The following is a 20303-nucleotide window of genomic DNA, read 5'->3' as shown; positions in this document are numbered from 1 at the left end:
AAGTTTCTCATAAAGGAAAATATATTAAGAAGAAAATGATCTCCCCAGGATCATATACTGAGTCAAAATTAAAGGTGGATTTGAGTGTACAATTCTAGATCAGGGATCAGCAAACTTCTTTTCTGAGGGTCACAGGGTGACTATTTTAGGCTTTATGACCTCAGTCACAACTAATCAACACTGCTGTTGTAGCATAAAAGCAGCCACAGACAATGCCTATGTGAAAAGCGTGCCTGTGTTCCAATAAAACTTCTTATATGGATGTTGAAATTTGAATTCCATATAATTTTCACATGCCACAAAATAATATTCTTTTGAATTCTGTCAACCATTTAAAAATGTAAAAACCATTTTTAGCTTGTAGGTCATATAAAAACATGTGGTAGGCCAGACTTGGCCCATGGGCCACAGTTTGTCAACCCCTATTACAGACTCAAATTGCTTACTTCATACGGAATAAAGTTAAGTTAGGGTAAAAACATTTACTGGCAGCTAAGCTGAAATTTCAAATCAGCTTTAGACACTACTTGGCACTCTGTCAATATATCCTGTTTTCAGGGATTCTGGGGTTTTTTAAAATCCTTAGAACACTCATAAAGTACTAATTTTGTTCCCTAAAAGCAACAGATCTCATTAAACCCACAATATCAGATGAAATTCACTGGACCTAGTGGAAATCTTTTCAATTCTCTGACATTTCAACTGTATAGACAGCGCTTAAAATCAAAATCTCTTTATAGCAATCTACAAAATTATTTATCCACTGCTCTGAGCAATATATAAACTTTACAAGAGATTTTTTAAAATAATTTTTAAATATTTTATATATTCCATACAAATTTATTTCCTTAAATAGTTATCATTATATAACCTGGTCCATTGAAATTAATAAACAAAGAAAAAAAATGTTTATACAGCTAATCACAAAACAAAGGAAATGTTATAGATCTTTTGTCTGCTCTCTGATGTCTTGTCACTATAACCTTCACATCATCTATCACATTGTACTGTTTCATGCTTTGCCTGATTTTCCTTTCTAACAAGAAAAATAATACCAAAGGGTAAGAGGGTAAAGTTATGTGTATTCAGTTTCTTGGCTTTTGACCATAAACATCTAGTCACATAGTCATATTTCCTCTTACTTTTCCAACCTTATTTTATTAGCAAAGGAAATTATGATTAAATGAAATTAGATCAGAAAAGTAAGACCATCAAAACACCTAGGGAGAAAGTCAGATAGTAAAATAGAGTAATAAATAAATATTCTATACAAATTGTTTCCTTTTCAAATTCTACCTAATTCTAAATGAGTGTTTCTTTTTTTTAATAGATCTTTATTGGAGTATAATTGCTTCACAATGCTGTGTTAGTTTCTGTTGTACAACAAAGTGAATCAGCTATATGTATACATATATCCCCATATCCCCTCCCTCTTGCGTCTCCCTCCCACCCTCCCTATCCCACCCCTCTAGGTGGTCACAAAGCACCAAGCTGATCTCCCTGTGCTATGCAGCAGCTTCCCACTAGCTATCTATTTTACATTTGGTAGTGTATATATGTCACTGCTACTCTCAGTTCGCCCCAGCTTCCCCCTCCCCACCCCGTGTCCTCAAGTCCATTCTCTATGTCTACATCTTTATTCCTGCCCTGCCACTAGGTTCACCAGTACCATATTTTTTTTTAAGATTCCATATATGTGCATTAGCATATGGTATTTGTTTTTCTCTTTCTGACTTACTTCACTCTGTATGACAGACTCTAGGGCCATCCACCTATAAAGGAGGAATGTTTCAAAATAAGCAAACATAAAAACTAACAGGTTAGGTAGAGGAAATTTTTTAGCCTAAACAGGAGAAGCAAAAGGAAACAAAAAGACTTGTTCTGGTTTAACCTTTTTGGAGGACAATTTGGCAATGCATACCAGATGCAAAACATGCTGGTTCAGAAATTCAACAATTTATACCAGAAATAAACAGAGACGTGAAAAAAAGATCCATACATAAGAATATACATCACAAAAACTAGTGAAATTGGAAATAACAAATTCCTAATGAGAGGAGATTATGGCACATCCTTATGATAAAATATTACAGTTATTAAAAATTATGTTATAGAAGAATATTTAATGCTAAAGCATTCATGCTCTATTAATCAAAAACAACAAACTGCAAAGCAGTATATATATATACTATAATTCTAGTTTAAAACCACAAACACAGAAAAAAAGTCTAGGAAGGTACACTAAACATTAACAGTACTTTTCTCTGTATGCTGGGACTACAGGTGACTCTTATCATATTTGCTGTATGTGTATGACAAGTCCTTAAGGCTCTGTATGTGAAGTATATCAAAGAAGATATAGCAAGAGCTAAAACTGGGAATTTGTTTGTAAATAAAGAGATGTTATACAGACATAATTTATAAAATGTATGAATCATGGCCAGCAGCCAGTACCGAGAAACATCTAACTTAAGAGAGAAGACAGACATGATTATAAAGACAGATCTGTATACAGCAGACTAACCCCTGACACTTCTTCCTTGCTTATTTTCTTCCTTTAATTCTCCTCTTAAGATGCACCCTAATATACCTGAAAAACCTAACCCTATCATATTTCCTCAACCATACACTGCAGCTAATCTAATATTATCTGATATGTTTCTCTTCCATATTGAAGCAATTTCTACCTTCCCTTCTTCTCAATGAAGGGAATTCCCCAACCAGCTCAAGAAGGACACTCCCCGTCTACCACCTCAGCAATGAATATAAAAATATAGATAGAGGTATGCAAATACTCAGTACCTAGTTTATTCATCTTATATCCTTAATAAATCTACTTAATACAGTGCTTGCTCAACTCCTTGACATCACAGTCCTGTCATTTAATGTTTTTTACAAAGCTACACATATAAATATCACATGAAATGGACACTAGCTCCCTGAAACCCAGAAAGTTAACAAGTAAGATAAAGAGAGCTGCAAGCAAGAAAGAGGTTCTCAGTTAAGGTGAGTAGGAAGAACACTGTGGATAAGGCAGGGCAACAACTGACAATACAGAGACTGTTTGTCAAAAGTTAAACCAACTTGAAGTCAATCCATGTTTAAAGGGGCCCTCTGGGCCATCATGAGAGTAAAAGGTGCATCCTTTACCAACACCATCAAGTCAAAAACCTAAGCCTTTTTTGGAAAGGGTGGGGGGTGGAGGGGAGTCAAAGGTTCTATGAAAGCGTTCTGCCTCCAGGTTCATATCACAGAGATTCAAGTCTCAGGGCTATTAGAGGGCCCCAGGCGACTGGTTAAAAAGCAGCTGCAACAGTTCACCTACCTACCCTCACCTTCTGTGCTTTGAACCGCTCAGAGTAGGGCAGTGTAGTGTAATCTGTCTAGGATACCGTCTCTGAAAGACAGGCACCAGGGGGAAAGGTTGAGTTGCCATAGAATAAATCTTTATACTATAAGCTATCAGAAATCTGTATTTGAAGACCATCTGCAAAAAAGAGATCAGTTTCCTTTAGAACAACAGGTGGTCTCTCATGGCCAACTATATATAAAATACATGGTCTCATTATTATTAGCTGATAGCTTTCACTGAGCCCTGAGGTTCAAATATTGCCATAGTCAATGAAAGGGAATTTCTACTTTTCCTAGTAGCAATGACTCAAGCTTCACACACAAAGCAAGATTTCTAGCGAGCAGAACAAAGGTCACCCTGAGGTAGAAGACATACATATCAATCTCCATTAAGAAACGAGCCCTTATAAATATGATTTTAAGTGAATACCTAAACCTAAAAGTTGACGTTAGTCAAGATTCCTGTACCTGAATAAAGATGCAGACATAGAGAATGATCTTGAGTACACCGGGAGGGGGAAGGGTAAGCTGGGATGAAGTAAGAGAGTGGCATGGACTCATATATACTACCAAATGTAAAACAGATAGCTAGTGGGAAGCAGCTGCATAGCACAGGGAGATCAGCTCAGTGCTTTGTGACCACCTAGAGGGGTGGGATAGGGAGGGTGGGAGGGAGACGCAAGAGGGAGGAGATATGGGGATATATGTATATGTATAGCTGATTCACTTTGTTATACAGCAGAAACTACCACACCATTATAAAGCAATTATACTCCAATAAAGATGTAAAAATAAATAAATAAATAAATAAAAATTTAAAAAATAAAAACACCCACAAAAAAAAAGTCTGTACTTGATTACCAACTCATCATTCAATAATAGCTATTGTTACTAAAAAGAACCATTCCTTTGACGTTTCACATTTTTATAATGTCCTCGATACATGTCTTTGCTTCACCGTTGAAATTTTATAAAAAGAACATCAGAATATCTACTGCATATTTGCTTGAAAAAAAAGAGTAAACTCATAAAACAATAAATCAATCACAATTACAACCCTAATTGTTACTTTACTGTTGTGACCCTACTGTTACCTTATCATGAACAACAAAGATCTATGAGTTCCCTTCCACTTCTACCTAATGAACTTTTTTTGCTGCTACTCTCCATAATCTACTCTGCAAATCAAACCTGTTACCAGCACATAAGTAACTCACACTGAGCTTTCTATATCAAATATGTATTCTCACTGCCTTCCCCTACATAAAGTTAAATCTCATTTCAAAATAGAGTTCTGTGATTGCTATTAAATATCTGGAGTGCCGTGACTGCCTTAGGCACCTGGCTTAATTTCTCTGAAATTCCAATATTTAATTGTAAGATAAGAGATTTACCTATATCATTCCCAATGTTCCTTCTATTCTAAAACCTATTCCCACAACATATTAATATCATGAATTTTTTATTTGCCCCACCCAACTGCTAAACTCTTAATATCCAACGTTATCCTCAATAGCCCTAGAGTTGTTAAGGGTCAATACTTATAATTCGTGTCATTTGTTTTATATGCACACATAACCACAATGACACATTCTCATTTGTGCTTATCTTGAGAATAATAACTTATTCTTTTTTTTCCTATTTATTTTAAACTTCTCCACCAAAGGAAATTCAACTAATAGTGGACAGTGAATAAGAGTTAAGTAGATAAGCACTTAAGAGAAAAAGGAACTTCAAACTGAATAAGCACACTCGAAAGTAATAGAGGAGGGCCTAGAATTAGCCCAGTAACAAGATTTACAGTTCTCATGGTGCCACCTAGCGGACATTTGCACTAAATTCTACTTTAAATTTAAATTACGTTTAATTAGGCTTTCTATATTTTGTCAGCTTTGTGCTTACCTACATAATAGAAAGAATTATTACCCTGCCACCAAATAAATACACAAATCTTGAACTGGAAGTGATTTTAAGAGGTCCCTTACATAGACTAATAATAGATGCTATTCTCAAAATATACATCTCATTTACTCTAAAAATAGTTAATTCAAGACCGCTTAACAGATCCTTTCTTGTGTCTACAATTGTTACAATGAGCACTTAGGGAGCTCTTACTCCACAACTTACAGGCAAAAAGAAAAAAAAAAGGTAAATTTGACTACTCCAGGAGACATTTAAGAATATTTATTCTTAAAGATATGCTACATATAAAAAGCGGATCTCTCCATTTGTATTTGTGGTTATGATCACCTAATTATTTTCTCTTATTCGCTGCATACACCTGGAAAATGTCCCTCCCAAAACTGCAAAAGAAGCCAAGTAATGTACTAGGAAGAGGAAATGACACAGTTTACCAGATGAGCTTATACCGACATCAAAGGCTCCAATACCAAGGCCAACATGGCAGTAAAGCAACCTACATCCTTCCAACAGGCCAACAGATGAGAGAAACATATCAAGAAGCTCAATTCCCAGGCACCATCCCAGGCACCCAGGAAACCCAGGCCAGGTTTCCACTAATGTCACAGTAACTTTATAGCTAAGTTTAAGTCAACAGAAAGATGGAATTTTATAAAGGAAATAAGATGTTAACAATCAATTAAATCTTCTTTCATCTTTGAGAAAATATAGTTTAATTTCACTGAACAAAGGAGATAAAGAGCAACCAGCATTTCATTTTAAAAAACATAAAACAACATTAACATTTTATCTAAAAACCTACTGAATAATTTTATAATTTTCAATTTCATATTAGATAAAATACATTTAGCAGTTAATCACCAAATTATTGGTTTTATGAAACCTTAAAGTGGTTTCCTCTATCATACTATACTATAAAATAATGAAATTTTTTTTAAATCCACTAACCCAATTCTTTACGTTTTCCTTAGAAAACTTTCTTTCAAGGTAAATTAAGTAAGACCTGTTGATTGCATTTTATGGTACTAATAAAAATGATGATCACTTAGCCTCTACATATGTTCTCTGTCACTCTAACTGAAGGACCTTGGCACAGCAGACTATATATTAAGATTTGCCCTTCTGGCCCATTCCACTGGCAAACTAAATCACAAGTATGAAAAATGAATCCACCTTCAAAACACCATTTAAAATACTACACTCAGAGGAGCTGTTACGGAGTAAATCACCTCCTCACATTTTGGCTCTGAATTCAAATCTCAAGCATTTGCCACCACAATCCCTCTACAACCTTCCATTTCACTGCATACCTGTGGGGCTTGGCTGGCTGCCAGGTTTCCCCTCTCTTTTCCTACTAGAGGCCCTCTCCCTGGTTTGTCTCTGTGGTTTGCAGGCCTTTTGGTATGAAAGTAAATCTTCCACTTGGCTAGTATGCCAGACAATCTCATGATATTTAAAAGTCATTTTTCCTCTCAAATAACAATGAATTTGCAAGTTGTCTGACACTCTGAGCTGTATTTGTCAACAGGTATCTTTCAGCAGGATTAATTAGCAAGGCATAGAATAGAGGCTTCTAAAGGGAGGGGGTAAAAAACATAAACATTAACAGCATTTCCAGTTCCATGTTTTTCATTCTTCAAGGATCACAGTGTGTTTCAGAGATGGTAATATAGTTAGAAAACTAAACTATGCACTGAAAGGATAAAATTTCAGTATTACTTTTAGGTACCATTAAGTCTTTTTCTGTGTTTTTAACAGAAATGTTGCCCCCAATTTCCCTCATAAAAGCATATTCCTAAATGATAACTGTTTCCAAGGAAAACTCAGCTTTTTGAAATGTCAAAGATAAACCCTGAAACAAATATACTCTACCTCTGCTGTAGGTAGGGTGGCCCATTCACCCTGTTTGCCCAGCTTGTTGGTTTATGCTTGTTGTCTTGGCATACAATAAGTACAGTAGCATCTTCTTTAATTCTCAGAAGTGTCTCAGTTTGGACAATAAATTATAAGCTCACCCTAGCTTATAAAGTTAGAGCTATAATCTACCTTAGGTTATATCTCCTTTAATATCAATATCTTTTTATTCCGAACAGCTTCCACATTTTACAACACCATCCCAAGGAAAGTTATCCTAATAATGCTCCTCCCCTTCTCTCCTAAACTAAGGCAAAAGACCTCTGCACCACTCCCATCCCTGATTACCTTATACTCAAATAGGCTTCTGGGACACCCTTATCTCACTATGGTTGACTCCTACCTAGGTAATAAAGACTTATATCTTTGTATCAAAGAATATAACCATCCCCAAATCAAATACCCTTCAATTTCTGCATCAAGAAACAAAGAGAGGGCTTCCCTGGTGGCGCAGTGGTTGAGAGTCCACCTGCCTATGCAGGGGACACAGGTTCATGCCCCGGTCCGGGAGGATCCCACATGCCGCGGAGAGGCTGGGCCCGTGAGCCATGGCCACTGAGCCTGCGCATCCGGAGCCTGTGCTCCGCAACGGGAGAGGCCACAACAGTGAGAGGCCCGCGTACCGCAAAAAAAAAAAAAAAAAACAGAGAAAAGAAACATTCTGTAATTTTCAAGAACTGTACTCCTCACTGAATACTCTCCCACAAATCTTTCTAACTCTCCTACTTGTCCTCTCTTGGACATCACCAAATCAGCACATTTACAGGCAGAAAATGCCCTCTCCCTCTTTCTCAGGAGTAGGAGTGTATCTCTGAGGCAACACCCAGATCAGGTTATCCCAGAAAAGTCACCCTCCAAGGAAACTAGTTCTAGAAACAAAGTCACCTTAACATCTCAAGCAGTGATTAGATTTTCCAAAGCCTAGCAAGTATCTCAGATCAAAATAGGTCGTGGAGAATAGATTTTTTTTTTCCCAACAAACCTGATGGACTATAAAATAAAATTACTATCCACAATGTTTTTCTATGACCTTAGCTGATTCAGGATGGAGTCAAAGATATTGAGGACCCAAGGGAGACCCCTGGGCCTAAGGACCCCATACATTTCACAGAACAGTAGGTGTAAGTTAATGGACTGTGCTTTTAAGTCAATGAGAGCCATCATGAAAAATAAGAAAAGCTAATCACTTCTCAATGTGGTGCCACCAAAGGAAAAATAAATTTTAAGTGCATCAGCCCACACAATGGATGGGAACTTGTTGTTCCTACCAAAACATGATGGGAATTACTGCAATAGATCTATGTCAATGTGTCTGTCACTGTATGACATCAGTACACATCCCCACAAAAACATCACTACAATGAGATCATGGCTACCTCCCATGTTAGAGTCATACACCATTCTCCTCTACCATAAATTCTTACTCATGAAAGAGATCAAGAAATATTATCTAGTCTATGATTTTTCTTTTATATAAACCAAACCTAAGCCACCTCAAACAAATCTAATTACTTATTTTTAAAGACTCCCCACCCTGTCCCCAAGTCTCTCTCTTTTTTAATTCCAAAATATTTTCTGGAAGAAAACTAGCTAAGGAAATTCAAAGACCAAAATATGTATTTTAAATCTTCATAAAAATTCAAAGATGGCTTAACAGAGGAATAAAACAAGAGATTAAGCATTCTTGAATTAAAGTGATTAAAAGTACAAAAATTGCTTTGGTTTAGACTCATGTTATTATAAAATATATCAAAAACACTAAAACTGCCTTAGATTTATTCTTTCTGGTACATGACTAAACTTTTAAAGCCAGTCTTGAAATTAACTGTCTGATAGTCAGATGCTGCTAAATAAACTTTAGCAAGGCATTCTTATACTAGACAACACAAATTCTGAACACTCATTATACCACATTTCATCAAATCTAAGAAGCCATTAATTGTAGGACAAATCATTATTTTATACATCACTGAGAAAGAAAAAAGCTGTCTATTAAATGTAAGATATCATCAACTCAGTATTATGTACTCAATATCAGTGATGTTAAAACATGAGGGAAAAAAAGTATCTTAGAATTACTGAAATACTCTCAAATTCCTATATCCACCTAATTTTGGCAATGTAGCTACGATTTATAGTCTGTCACAATCAAAACCACTGAAATGAAAAAAAAAAAATTTAAATCTCTTACCTTCTGTAGTACATTCAGGAAAGCTATCAATGAGGGAATCCGAATAAGCTTCAACGGGACCAATCAATTCAGAACCATCGCTGATTATTCCACCCTAAAAAGACCAAAGTAACTGTGCTTCATTGTCGATATGAGTATTTAAAAAAAATCAGTAAGGAGAACAATGGTTATCTCATCTATGTACAAGAATTACAAAAATGTTCATCTATTAAACTAGATTACAACTGTTTTTAAAAAATCAATAGGAATATCAATATTGGTTCATCAAATGTAACAAATGTACCACACCAAGGAAAGATGTTAATAATAGGGGAAACTGTGAGGGAGAAAGGGGAATCTATGGGAAAACTCTATACTTTCTGCATAATTTTTCTGTAAACCTAAACTGTTCTAAAACATAGCCTATTATTTAAAAATTCAACAAGAATTTTACAATGTTTTTAATAATATGTGGCTTTTTATAAAAGCATGTTATTTTAAATCTACCAAAAGTACTCATTAAAAAAAATGCAGAGGGCTTCCCTGGTGGCGCAGTGGTTGAGAGTCCACCTGCCGATGCAGGGGACACAGGTTCATGCTCCGGTCTGGGAGGATCCCACATGCCGCGGAGCAGCTGGGCCCGTGAGCCATGGCCACTGAGCCTGCGCGTCCGGAGCCTGTGCTCCGCAACGGGAGAGGCCACAGCAGTGAGAGGCCCGCATACCGCAAAAAAAAAAAAAAAAAAAAATCCAGAAAAAGAAAAAGCCCACCAGCTAAAATGGTGGGTATTACTCAGTATCCATAGTAGTCACTAGTCTTTCTAATTAATGATAAATGATGGACTCTATTAGGAAGTCATTTAATTTTACCAAATTAAAAACTACAACATACAACACAGTACCTCAAGTGATCCGAGAAGTGCCTTATATTCGAGAATCATTTGAATGCAATGTACATAAGACTAAATAAATTTAAGATATTTTATTGAAGAGATACATTTTTAATAAATATAAAACTGATTTATCCATGTGACCAGCATTTTAATTCTATATTTAAGTTTGAAAATTCAGGCCTGAAAAGATTATTTTCTCTTACTCTGTGTGCAACTAGAGAATGCTCTATCAGGCAAGGGGTGTGGTGTGATTTTGTGCTGTGGCTTTATGGACCGAATGCTCCAATCACATATATAAAGGTTTATAACCCTTAAATAACTATAACTAATTAAAATAATAGCTCTTCAGCTCTTTAACACATTTCCTTTTACCTTCCACCCACAGTTCTATACCCCCAAACACTATTACCAGGATAGCAAAACCCAAGAGAAATACAAGACCCCTATTTCCTCTCTGTGTCAGCACAAAGAACTCAACAACTATCCTTCCCCTGCCCCTAACAACTATCTTTACCTAATCAAGTCTCCCTGCCAGTTCATCTTTAAGGAAGAGAAATTTGAAATGGTGGTCCCTCTCAAATTAACAAATTTTACTTCCCTGAGTTTTAAGTGAACTGAAACTTTGAAAACGATTATTTTTAGAAGAATTTTTATCACATTATTCTATTTTTTAATTAAAATATTCAAATCACAGATCGTAACTGAATTTTTCTCCAAAAAGAAGAGTATCTATTCTAGACTAAGTCATCCTTTAAACAATATCCAAACCAAACCCTAAGAAAACGTAAAAGTATTCCTGAGAATTTTAATAGGCAAATTTGATTTTAGGTATAATCTCACATAGTAGAAAGTGCCTTTCAACTATTAACTACCTCTTCCACTACCAGGTATGTGACTTTAAGTTACCTACCTATAAAAATGGAAATAATATCTACATCACTAACTCAAAGAGTTGTTAGGACTAAAAGATTTCACAGATGTAAAGTGTTTAGAACAATGTAATAAGCACTCAAATTTTTATTTGTTATTACGAGCTGATACAAGATTTGCTCATAAGATAAAAACAAAATACTGAAGAATGCAAGAAATGTTTTAGCTCATAATCCTACAGAAATTTTACTTACCTAATTTAATAAACAATATTACACAAAATAGATAATAAAGAATAAATCTTTAATGAAACAAAATAATAAAAACTGTTCTAGAGGAACTTAAGGGAAGTAGTAGGAAAATACGCCACAATTCTACTTTAAATCCCTAGTTCAAAAACATTAACCTTTTACTGTTTCTGAGTATGCAGTAGAAAGAAACTCTTATTATACAGCATCTCAAAGGTTTTGATTAATGAAGAGTCAATCTGGGGGGGAAGGAGTTCAGATATGCTGGAACATCCAAATATGGTGGTAAATCAGCAAATGCTCCCCAAAAGGCAATGATAAAACTAGAGAAAACTGTCGAAACAATTTTACATTTAAGAGCTCTGGAAATTAACCAAAAAACATAAAGCAAATGAATAAGTGGCTACTCATAAAACCACAGAAGCCCCGGTGAGAACTGTGGGGGTCTGTGACATTCTTGCCTGAGGTTGTTCACATATTCCCTCCCAGCTGGGTTGCCATGGTAATTATACAAGGGAAGACAAGCCTTAAAAACAAGTAGATCACCTGCAGAAGAGGCTGACATGATTTAGACTTAAGCACAGAAAAAAGTCCCCCCACCAACAAAAAACAGTGTTACCAATAATAGTAGCCATCTTAGTGCCAAAGAAATGGCAAGAACAGTGGCTCAGCAAGCATGAAGTTGTAGTAAGCAAAGGACCAGCACATTAGCCAGACATTTAGCAGGAAGATCCAGAAAATAACATGGCCATAAGGGTTCTTAATAAGTTCTCTACCTATCCATGCAGGAAAAACCAGAGACGGATCAAGCTATCTGCAAATCCCTGGCAAACCATGAGAGGGTGCACATGCAGAGAAATGCAAGAGATCCCAAAGGAAAACAAAAGCCAGGGCAAACTTTAAAACTGCTTGAACCTTGAAAACACACAAAGAATCATCAGCATAAGGGAGAAGCATATAATGAAACAAAGTGTACAAGCAAAGGCAAATCACTGGCTGACCCAAGCTATGCTTATACAAGGCACCTAGCCAGGTTTAAAAATACAATAAAGATTTTAAGCTGAGCAGAGATATTAGCAGTCACACACCGTACATCAAACAGACTACACAGATTTAGTACAGACATGTTACTGAACACACTAATAAAACAATGGCAACAACCCTCAGGGGAAAAAAATTAGAACACAGAGTTGCTATAATATATTATCCAAATTTTTCAGTGTTCAACAACAAAATTATGAGACATACAAAGAAAGAGTAAAGTGTGATGATGAATGGATACACAGAATGTGGTATATTCATATCCACTTAACGGAATATTACTCAGCCATCAAAAGGACTTAAGTACTGATACATGCTACAACACAGATGAACCTTGAAAACATTAAGCTATGTGAAACAAGTCAGATGCAAAAGGCCACATACTGTATGATTCCATTCATGTCCAGAATAGGCAAATCCATCAAAACAGAAAGTAAATTAGTGTTTGCTAGGGGTTGGGGCAAGTGGGGTAGGAGGGGTGAATGCTAACGGGTATAACGTTTCTTTTGGGGTGATAAAAATGTTCTGAAATTAGATAGTAATAATGGTTTCATGACCTTGTGAACAAACTAAAAAACACTGAACTGTATGCCTTAATTGGTGCATTTTATATAATGTGAATTAATCTCAATTTTAAGAAAAAAAGAACCAGATGAAAATGCTAGAGTTGAAAAGTATAGTAACAAAATTTTAAATTCACTAGAGAAGTTCAACAATACATTTGAGAAAGAAGAATAACAAATGAACTTGAAGATCAACAGAAACTATCCAATATGAACATCATAAGAAAAAAACTGAATAATAACAGAGAACCAGGGAGAGCTGTGGGATAATATCAAGCATACCAACTTACATGTAATAGGAGTACCACACATGAGAGAGGAAAAAGGGCTGAAAAAGAATATTTGAAGAGGTGAGGGCATAAAACTTCCAAAATTTGACAAAAATATTAATCTACAAACACAAGAAGATAAATTAAACCCAAAATAAAATAAACAGAAACAGATCAACAGCTAGTCACTGTTGAAAGACAAAGGCTAAATTCAGAAAGAAGCAACAGAAAAAGACTTATACACTGGAACTACAGTATAATTAACAGCTGACTTCACATAAAAAAACAATAAAGGGAGCTTCCCTGGTGGCGCAGTGGTTGAGAGTCCGCCTGTCGATGCAGGGAACACGGGTTCGTGCCCCGGTCCGGGAAGATCCCATATGCCGCAGAGCGGCTGGGCCCGTGAGCCATGGTCTCTGAGCCTGCGCGTCCGGAGCCTGTGCTCCGCAACGGGAGAGGCCACAACAGTGAGAGGCCCGCATACCACAAAAAAAAAAAAAAAACAATAAAGGACAAAAGACAGAGGAATGATAAATTCAAACTGTTAAAAAGAACTGTCAATCAATAATTCTATACATCCAGCAAACTATTCTTTTAAAATGATGAGTAAATAAAAACATTTCCAGACAAGGACTGGGAGACTCTATTGCTAGCAAACCTGCCTTGCACAAAAAAAGAAACTACAATCCTTCAAGATGAAAGGAAATGACAACATATGGTAATTCAAATCTACCTGAACAAATAACACCTAAAAAAGGAAATATGAGGGTAAATAAAAAGACTACATAAATATATGTTCTTCTCTCTTCCTCCCTTAACTCTTTGAAAAGGCATCATAACACTGTATTGTTCAGTTTACATTTGAGGTATACGATAATATAACAAAAAAGGAGGAGTAAATAGAGCTCTATGGAGCAAACTTTCTATATTTTACTGGAATTATGTTAGTATTCTTCTCAAGTAAATTGTCATAAGTTAAAGTGCATATTTTAATCCCTAGAGCAAACAGTAAGAATATAACTTTTAAAAACACACACCTAAAAAAAAAGAGTTTAAGTGGTATAATAAACAATACCTATTTAATACAAAAGGTGGTATAAAGTAGAAAAACAAAAGAACAAAAAATATGAGACATATAACAAATAGCAAAATGGCAGACAAAAGTTCAATCTTATCAATAATTAAATATAAAAGGACTAAATACCACAATCAACAACAGCAATTTGCCTACTGAATAAAAAAAACTATATATAGTTTTTTTAAACTATATATAGTGCACGTAAAAGTACCCTTTAGATTTAATAATACAAACAGACTGAAAGCAAAAGAATAAAAGAAAAGTACCATGCAACTGTAAGAAACCTAGAGTGCCTATATTAAAATCACACAAAACAGACTTTAAGACAATAAATATTACTAGAAAGAGGGGCATTTCATAAGGTTGAGAAAATCAATTCATCAGGAAGATATAACATTCTATGCCAAAAAAGCCCCAAAATAAAGTAAAAATTAACATAACTGAAAAGAAAAATAGAAAATTCAACAATTAGAGACTTCAATACTTCAATCTCAATAATTGCTAGAACAACTAGACAGAAAATAAGCAAGGATAAAGACGACAACACTATCAAGTAACTTGAATTAACAGATATTTACATAAAACTCCACCTGACAACAAAATATATGCTCCTTTCAATGTTGCTAGGAAATAAATCAGGTCTCAGTAAATTTTAAAGGGATGAAATCATACAATGTATATTTTCTTTTTTTTTCTTTTTATAAATTTATTTATTTATTTTTGGCTGTGTTGAGTCTTCACTGTTACGCGTGGGCTTTCTCTAGTTGTGGCGAGTGGGGGCTACTCTTCATTGCGGTGCACATACTTCTCACTGCGGTGGCTTCTCTGGGTGTGGAGCACGGGCTCTAGGCACGCGGGCTTCAGTAGTTGTGGCATGTGGGCTCAGTAGTTGTGGCTCGCGGGCTCTAGAGCGCAGGCTCAGTAGTTGTGGCACACGGGCTTGGTTGCTCCGTGGCATGTGGGATCTTCCCAGACCAGAGCTCGAACCCGTGTCCCTTGCATTGGCAGGCAGATTCTTAACCACTGAGCTACCAGGGAAGTCCACAATGTATATTTTCTGACCACAACCACAAGAAAACAAAATTAGAAATCAACAACAGATGAAACTTTAAGAAATGCACAAATATTTGGAAATTAAAGAACATGTTTCCAAATAACCAATGGGTCAACAGAAAAATCATAAAAGTAATCAGAAAATACTTTGAACTGAATAAAAGTGAAAATAAAACAAAAATTTATGGGATGAGGCTCAAACAATGCTAAGAAGAAAATTTATAGCTGTAAATGCCTGTTAGACAAGAAGAACCATCTCAAATCAATAACTTAAGCTTCAGATTTAAGGAATTAAAGAATTAGATAAAGAGCAAAGTAAACCCAAAGCATGCGAAATGAAGGAAACAGAGTTTAGAACAGAAATCAGTGAAATGAAATAGAAAAATAGAGAAAAAAATCAATGAAACCAAGTTAATCCTTTGTAAAGATCAACAAAAATATCAAACTTTTAGCTAGACAGGTCAAGAAAAAATAGAAAAGACACAAATTACCAAAATCATGAATGAAAGAGGGGACATCACTACCATACCTATAGAAATTTAAAACACTGGAAGGAACACTATGAACAAATTATAGAATTTAGATGAAAACTCCTAGGAAGATACAAGTTAACAAGCTGATTCAAGAAGAAAGAGAAAATTAGAATAGACCTACAACAAGAAAATGAACTGAATTAGAAATTTAAAATCTTCCCACATCAATTCCACTACTAGGTATATAACTAAGAGAAATGAAAAAATATGTCCACACAAAAACTTATATGCCAGTATTCATAACAGCATCATTCATAATAGTCAAAAGGAGAAGACAATCGATGTGTACAACAACTGATGAATGGATAAACTAAATTTGGTATATCCATGGATCCATACAAAGAAATATTATAAGAAGTATAAAAAAAGGAATGAAGTATGGATACTGGCTATAACATGGATAAACCTTTAAAGTATAATGCTAAATGAAAAAATACAATTCCATTCATAATAGCAACAAAAGAATAAAATATTTAGTAATAAATTTAACAAAAGAAATGCCAGACTTATACCTGAAAATGGCAAAACATTGCTGAGACAAATTAAAGAACACAAATAAATGGTGAGTTATTTCATGTTCATAGATTAGAAGACAATATTGTTAAGATAACAATCCTCCCCAAACTGAACTACAGATTTAATAAAATTCCAATCAAAATTTCATCGGAATTTTCTGTTGATATGGACAAGCTGATACTAAAACATTTTATGAAAATTCAAAGGAATCAAAATTGCCATACATCTTTGAAAAATACAAATAAAGTGGGAAAACTTACACTTTCTGATTTCAAAACATATTATAAAGCTACAGTAATCAAGAGAGTACGTACTGGTAAAAGAACAGGCACATAGATCAACAGAAGATGTCAAAAGTCCAGAAATAAAGCGTTACATGTATAGTCAATTCTTTTTCAGCAACAGTGCCAACATACTTCAATAGGGAAAGGATAGTCTTTTCAACAAACAGTGCTGAGACTATTTGATATTCAAGTGCCAAAAGATTAATTTAGACTGTTACTTCACACTATACACAAAAATTAACTGAAAATGGATCACAGACTTCCAGAAAGGAATGTAGGAGAAAATTCTCTTGACTTTGGGTTAATCAAAGAGGTCTTAGATATGACAACAAAAGCATGATTCAGAAAAGAAAAAAAATGGTAAATTATACTTCATCAAAACTAAAAACTTTTGCACATCAAATGACACCATTAAGAAAATGAAAAGACAAGCCATACACTCGGAGAAAATATTTGCAAATCACGTATCTAATAAAGAACATGTATCCAGATTACATTTGGAACTCTGCCTGCCAATGCAGGGGACACGGGTTTGATCCCTGCTCCGGGAAGATCCCACATGCCACGGAGCAACTAAGCCTGGGTGCCACAACTACTGAAGCCTGCGGGCCCTAGAGCCCACGCATCACAACGAAGAGTAGCCCCCGCTCGCCGCAACTAGAGAAAGCCTGCACCTAGCAACGGAGACCCAACACAGCCAAAAGTAAATTAAAGAAAAAAAAAAAATCACACAATACCAAGTGTTGGTGAGGTTACGAAATTGAAATTAATACTACAGTGAGACACCATTATGCACATAGTTATATTTTTTAAAGCACACGATACCAAGTGCTGGTGAGGTTGTAAAAGAACCAGAGCCTTCATACATTGCTGGGGAATGGTGAAGTCACTTTGGAAAACAGTTTGGCAGTTTCTTAAAAACATAAACTTACCATCATAAGACTCAGCAATTCCACTGCTCAATATCTATCTGATATATGTTTTCTATATGAAATGAAATTAGAACATTTTCTCACACCATACACAGAAATAAACTCAAAATGGATTAAAGACTTAAATGTTAGACTGGAAACTATAAAACTCCTAGAAGAATACACAGGTGGAACATTCTTTGACATAAATCATAGCAATATTTTTTTGGATCCATTTCCAAAGGCAAAGGAAACAAAAGCAAAAATAAACAAACAAAACCTAATTAAACTAAAAAGCTTTTGAATAGCAAAGCAAACCATCAACAAAATGAGAAGACAACCTACTGACTGGGAGAAAACACTTGCAAATGATATGACCGATAAGGGGTTAATATCCAAAATACATAAAGAGCTCATACAACTCAACATCAAAAAAACAGTCAACCCAATTAAAAAGTGGGCAGAAGACCTGAATAGACATTTTTCCAAAGACATACAGATGGCCAACAGGCACATGAAAAGATGCTTAACATCATTAATCATGAGAGAAATGCAAATCAAAACCACAATGAGACATCACCTCACCCTGTCAGAATGGCTATCATCAAAAAGACCACAAATAATAAATGTTAGTTAGCAAGGATGTGGAAAAAAGGGAACCCTGTGCACTGCTGATGGGAATGTAAATTGGTGTTGCAACTGAAGAAAACAGTGTGGAGGTTTCTCGAAAAACTAAAAACAGAACTACCATATGACCCAGCAGTTCCAATACATCCAAAAAAAAACAAAAACATAATTCAAAAAGATATATGATTTATGTCATAGAGTGTTCTGCCTATGTTTTCCACTAAGAGTTTTATAGTGTCTGGCCTTACATTTAGGTCTTTAATCCATTTTGAGTTTATTTTTGTGTTTGGTGTTAGGGAGTGTTCTAATTTCATTCTTTTCCATGTAGCTATCCAGTTTTCCCAGCACCACTTACTGAAGAGGCTGTCTTTTCTCCATTGTATACTCTTGCCTCCTTTATCAAAGATAAGGTGACCATATGTGTGTGGGTTTAGCTCTGGGCTTTCTATCCTGTTCCATTGATCTATATTTCTGTTTTTGTGCCGGTACCATACTGTCTTGATCTATAGTGAGGTGGATGGACCTAGAGTCTGTCATACAGAGTGAAGTAAGTCAGAAAGAGAACAAATACCATATGCTAACACACATATATATATGCAATCTAAAAAAAAATGGTTCTGATGAACCTAGGGGCAGGACAGGAATAAAGACATAGACATAGAGAACGGACTTGAGGACACAGGGAGGGGGAAGGGGAAGCTGGGATGAAGTGAGAGAGTGGTGTGGACATATACACACTACCAAATGTAATATAGATAGCTAGTGGGAAGCAGCTGCACAGCACAGGGAGATCAGCTCGGTGCTTTGTGACCATCTAGAGGGGTGGGATAGGGAGGGTGGGAGGGAGACACAAGAGGGAGGGGATATGGGGGTATAAGTATGCATATAGCTGATTCACTTTGTTGTACAGCAGAAACTAACACAACACTGTAAAGCAATTATACTCCAACAAAGATGTTTAAAAAAAAAGATATATGCACCCCAATGTTCAGAGTAGCATTATTTACAATGGGCAAGATATAGAAGCAACCTAAGTGTCCATCAACAGATGAACAGATAAAGAAGATGTGGTGTACATATACAATGGAATACTACTCAGCCATAAAAAAGGATGAAATTTTGCCATTTGCAACAACATGGATGGACTCGGAGGGTGTTATGTTTAGTGAAATAACTCAGAAAGAGAAAGACAAATACACTATGATATCATTTATATGTGAAATCTAAAAAATAAAACAAACTGATGAATATAACAAAAAAGAAACAGACTCAGATAAAGAGAAACAGTGATTATGACTGGGGAGAGGAAAAGGGAGAGGAGCAAAATAGGAGTAGGGGATTCAGAGGTACAAACTACTATGTATAAAATAAATAAGCTACCAGGATATACTGTACAACACAGGGAATGTAGCCAATATTTTATAATGATTATAAATGGAGTAAAACCTTTAAAAATTGTGAATCACTATGTTGTACATCTGAAACTTATATAATGTTGTAAATCAACTATACCTGAATTTAAAAATATATATATATGTGGAAAAAGAAACTTTGTTGTATGAGACAAATAAACCCTTTTCTTGTTTAAGATAATATGGTGAGTTTTGCTGTTGTTAATGTTTACCTGCAGCTAAATAACCTTCAAAGACCATATTTACTGATCTCTACGTAAAGAAACTAAGCATCACTGTTGTGATATTACCAAATCAGTATCTCTCTCCTGCCAAGCACACTGCTTAAGATATTTCCAAATATTTTCCAAGACTAGCTTGACTTCTCTTAAACTGCCCGATTTTTTCTTCCTTTCCTTTTGTTTCTCATTTCACAAAGCCTAAAAATAAGTGTCTTCCAGCAACAGTTACAATTAGGAATTCCCAGACCCAAAAGAAATAGAATGAGCAGCTAGCTTTCATTTAAATTGTTCAGTCTATGATCTGACCTCTATATCCCTTTTTTAGCCCTTGGCATGTGTTAATTTCCAAGACTGCCTTTCACAATTTCTATAGAGCAATATTCTTCTTGCTTACTAATGCTGCCATGGGATTTCCCTGGTGGCACAGTGG

At 35.4% G+C, this 20303-nt stretch overlaps 1 protein-coding gene across 8 annotated transcripts in view; it reads right to left on the bottom strand.

The window, feature by feature from the left end:
• Positions 1-20303, bottom strand: part of RPS6KC1 (ribosomal protein S6 kinase C1) — a 218314-nt gene that overhangs the window by 131027 nt on the left and 66984 nt on the right. For all 8 annotated transcript variants that reach the window (XM_027082964.1, XM_027082965.1, XM_027082958.1 and 5 more), the window contains one exon: positions 9377-9470. Coding sequence is in view for 6 of the 8 variants with exons in the window: in XM_027082958.1 (XP_026938759.1) it covers positions 9377-9470 (94 nt within the window). In the remaining 2 variants the exon portion in view is untranslated. The remainder of the gene's footprint in view (positions 1-9376; positions 9471-20303) is intronic.

The sequence above is a fragment of the Aethalodelphis obliquidens genome, unplaced genomic scaffold (genome assembly GCF_003676395.1).
Source record: "Aethalodelphis obliquidens isolate GAN/ISIS:26980383/991018 unplaced genomic scaffold, ASM367639v1 scaffold48, whole genome shotgun sequence".
In the NCBI taxonomy this organism is placed as follows: domain Eukaryota; kingdom Metazoa; phylum Chordata; class Mammalia; order Artiodactyla; family Delphinidae; genus Aethalodelphis; species Aethalodelphis obliquidens.
Note: the sequence above shows the minus strand (reverse complement) of the source record. Positions and strands in the feature narration are given on the sequence as shown.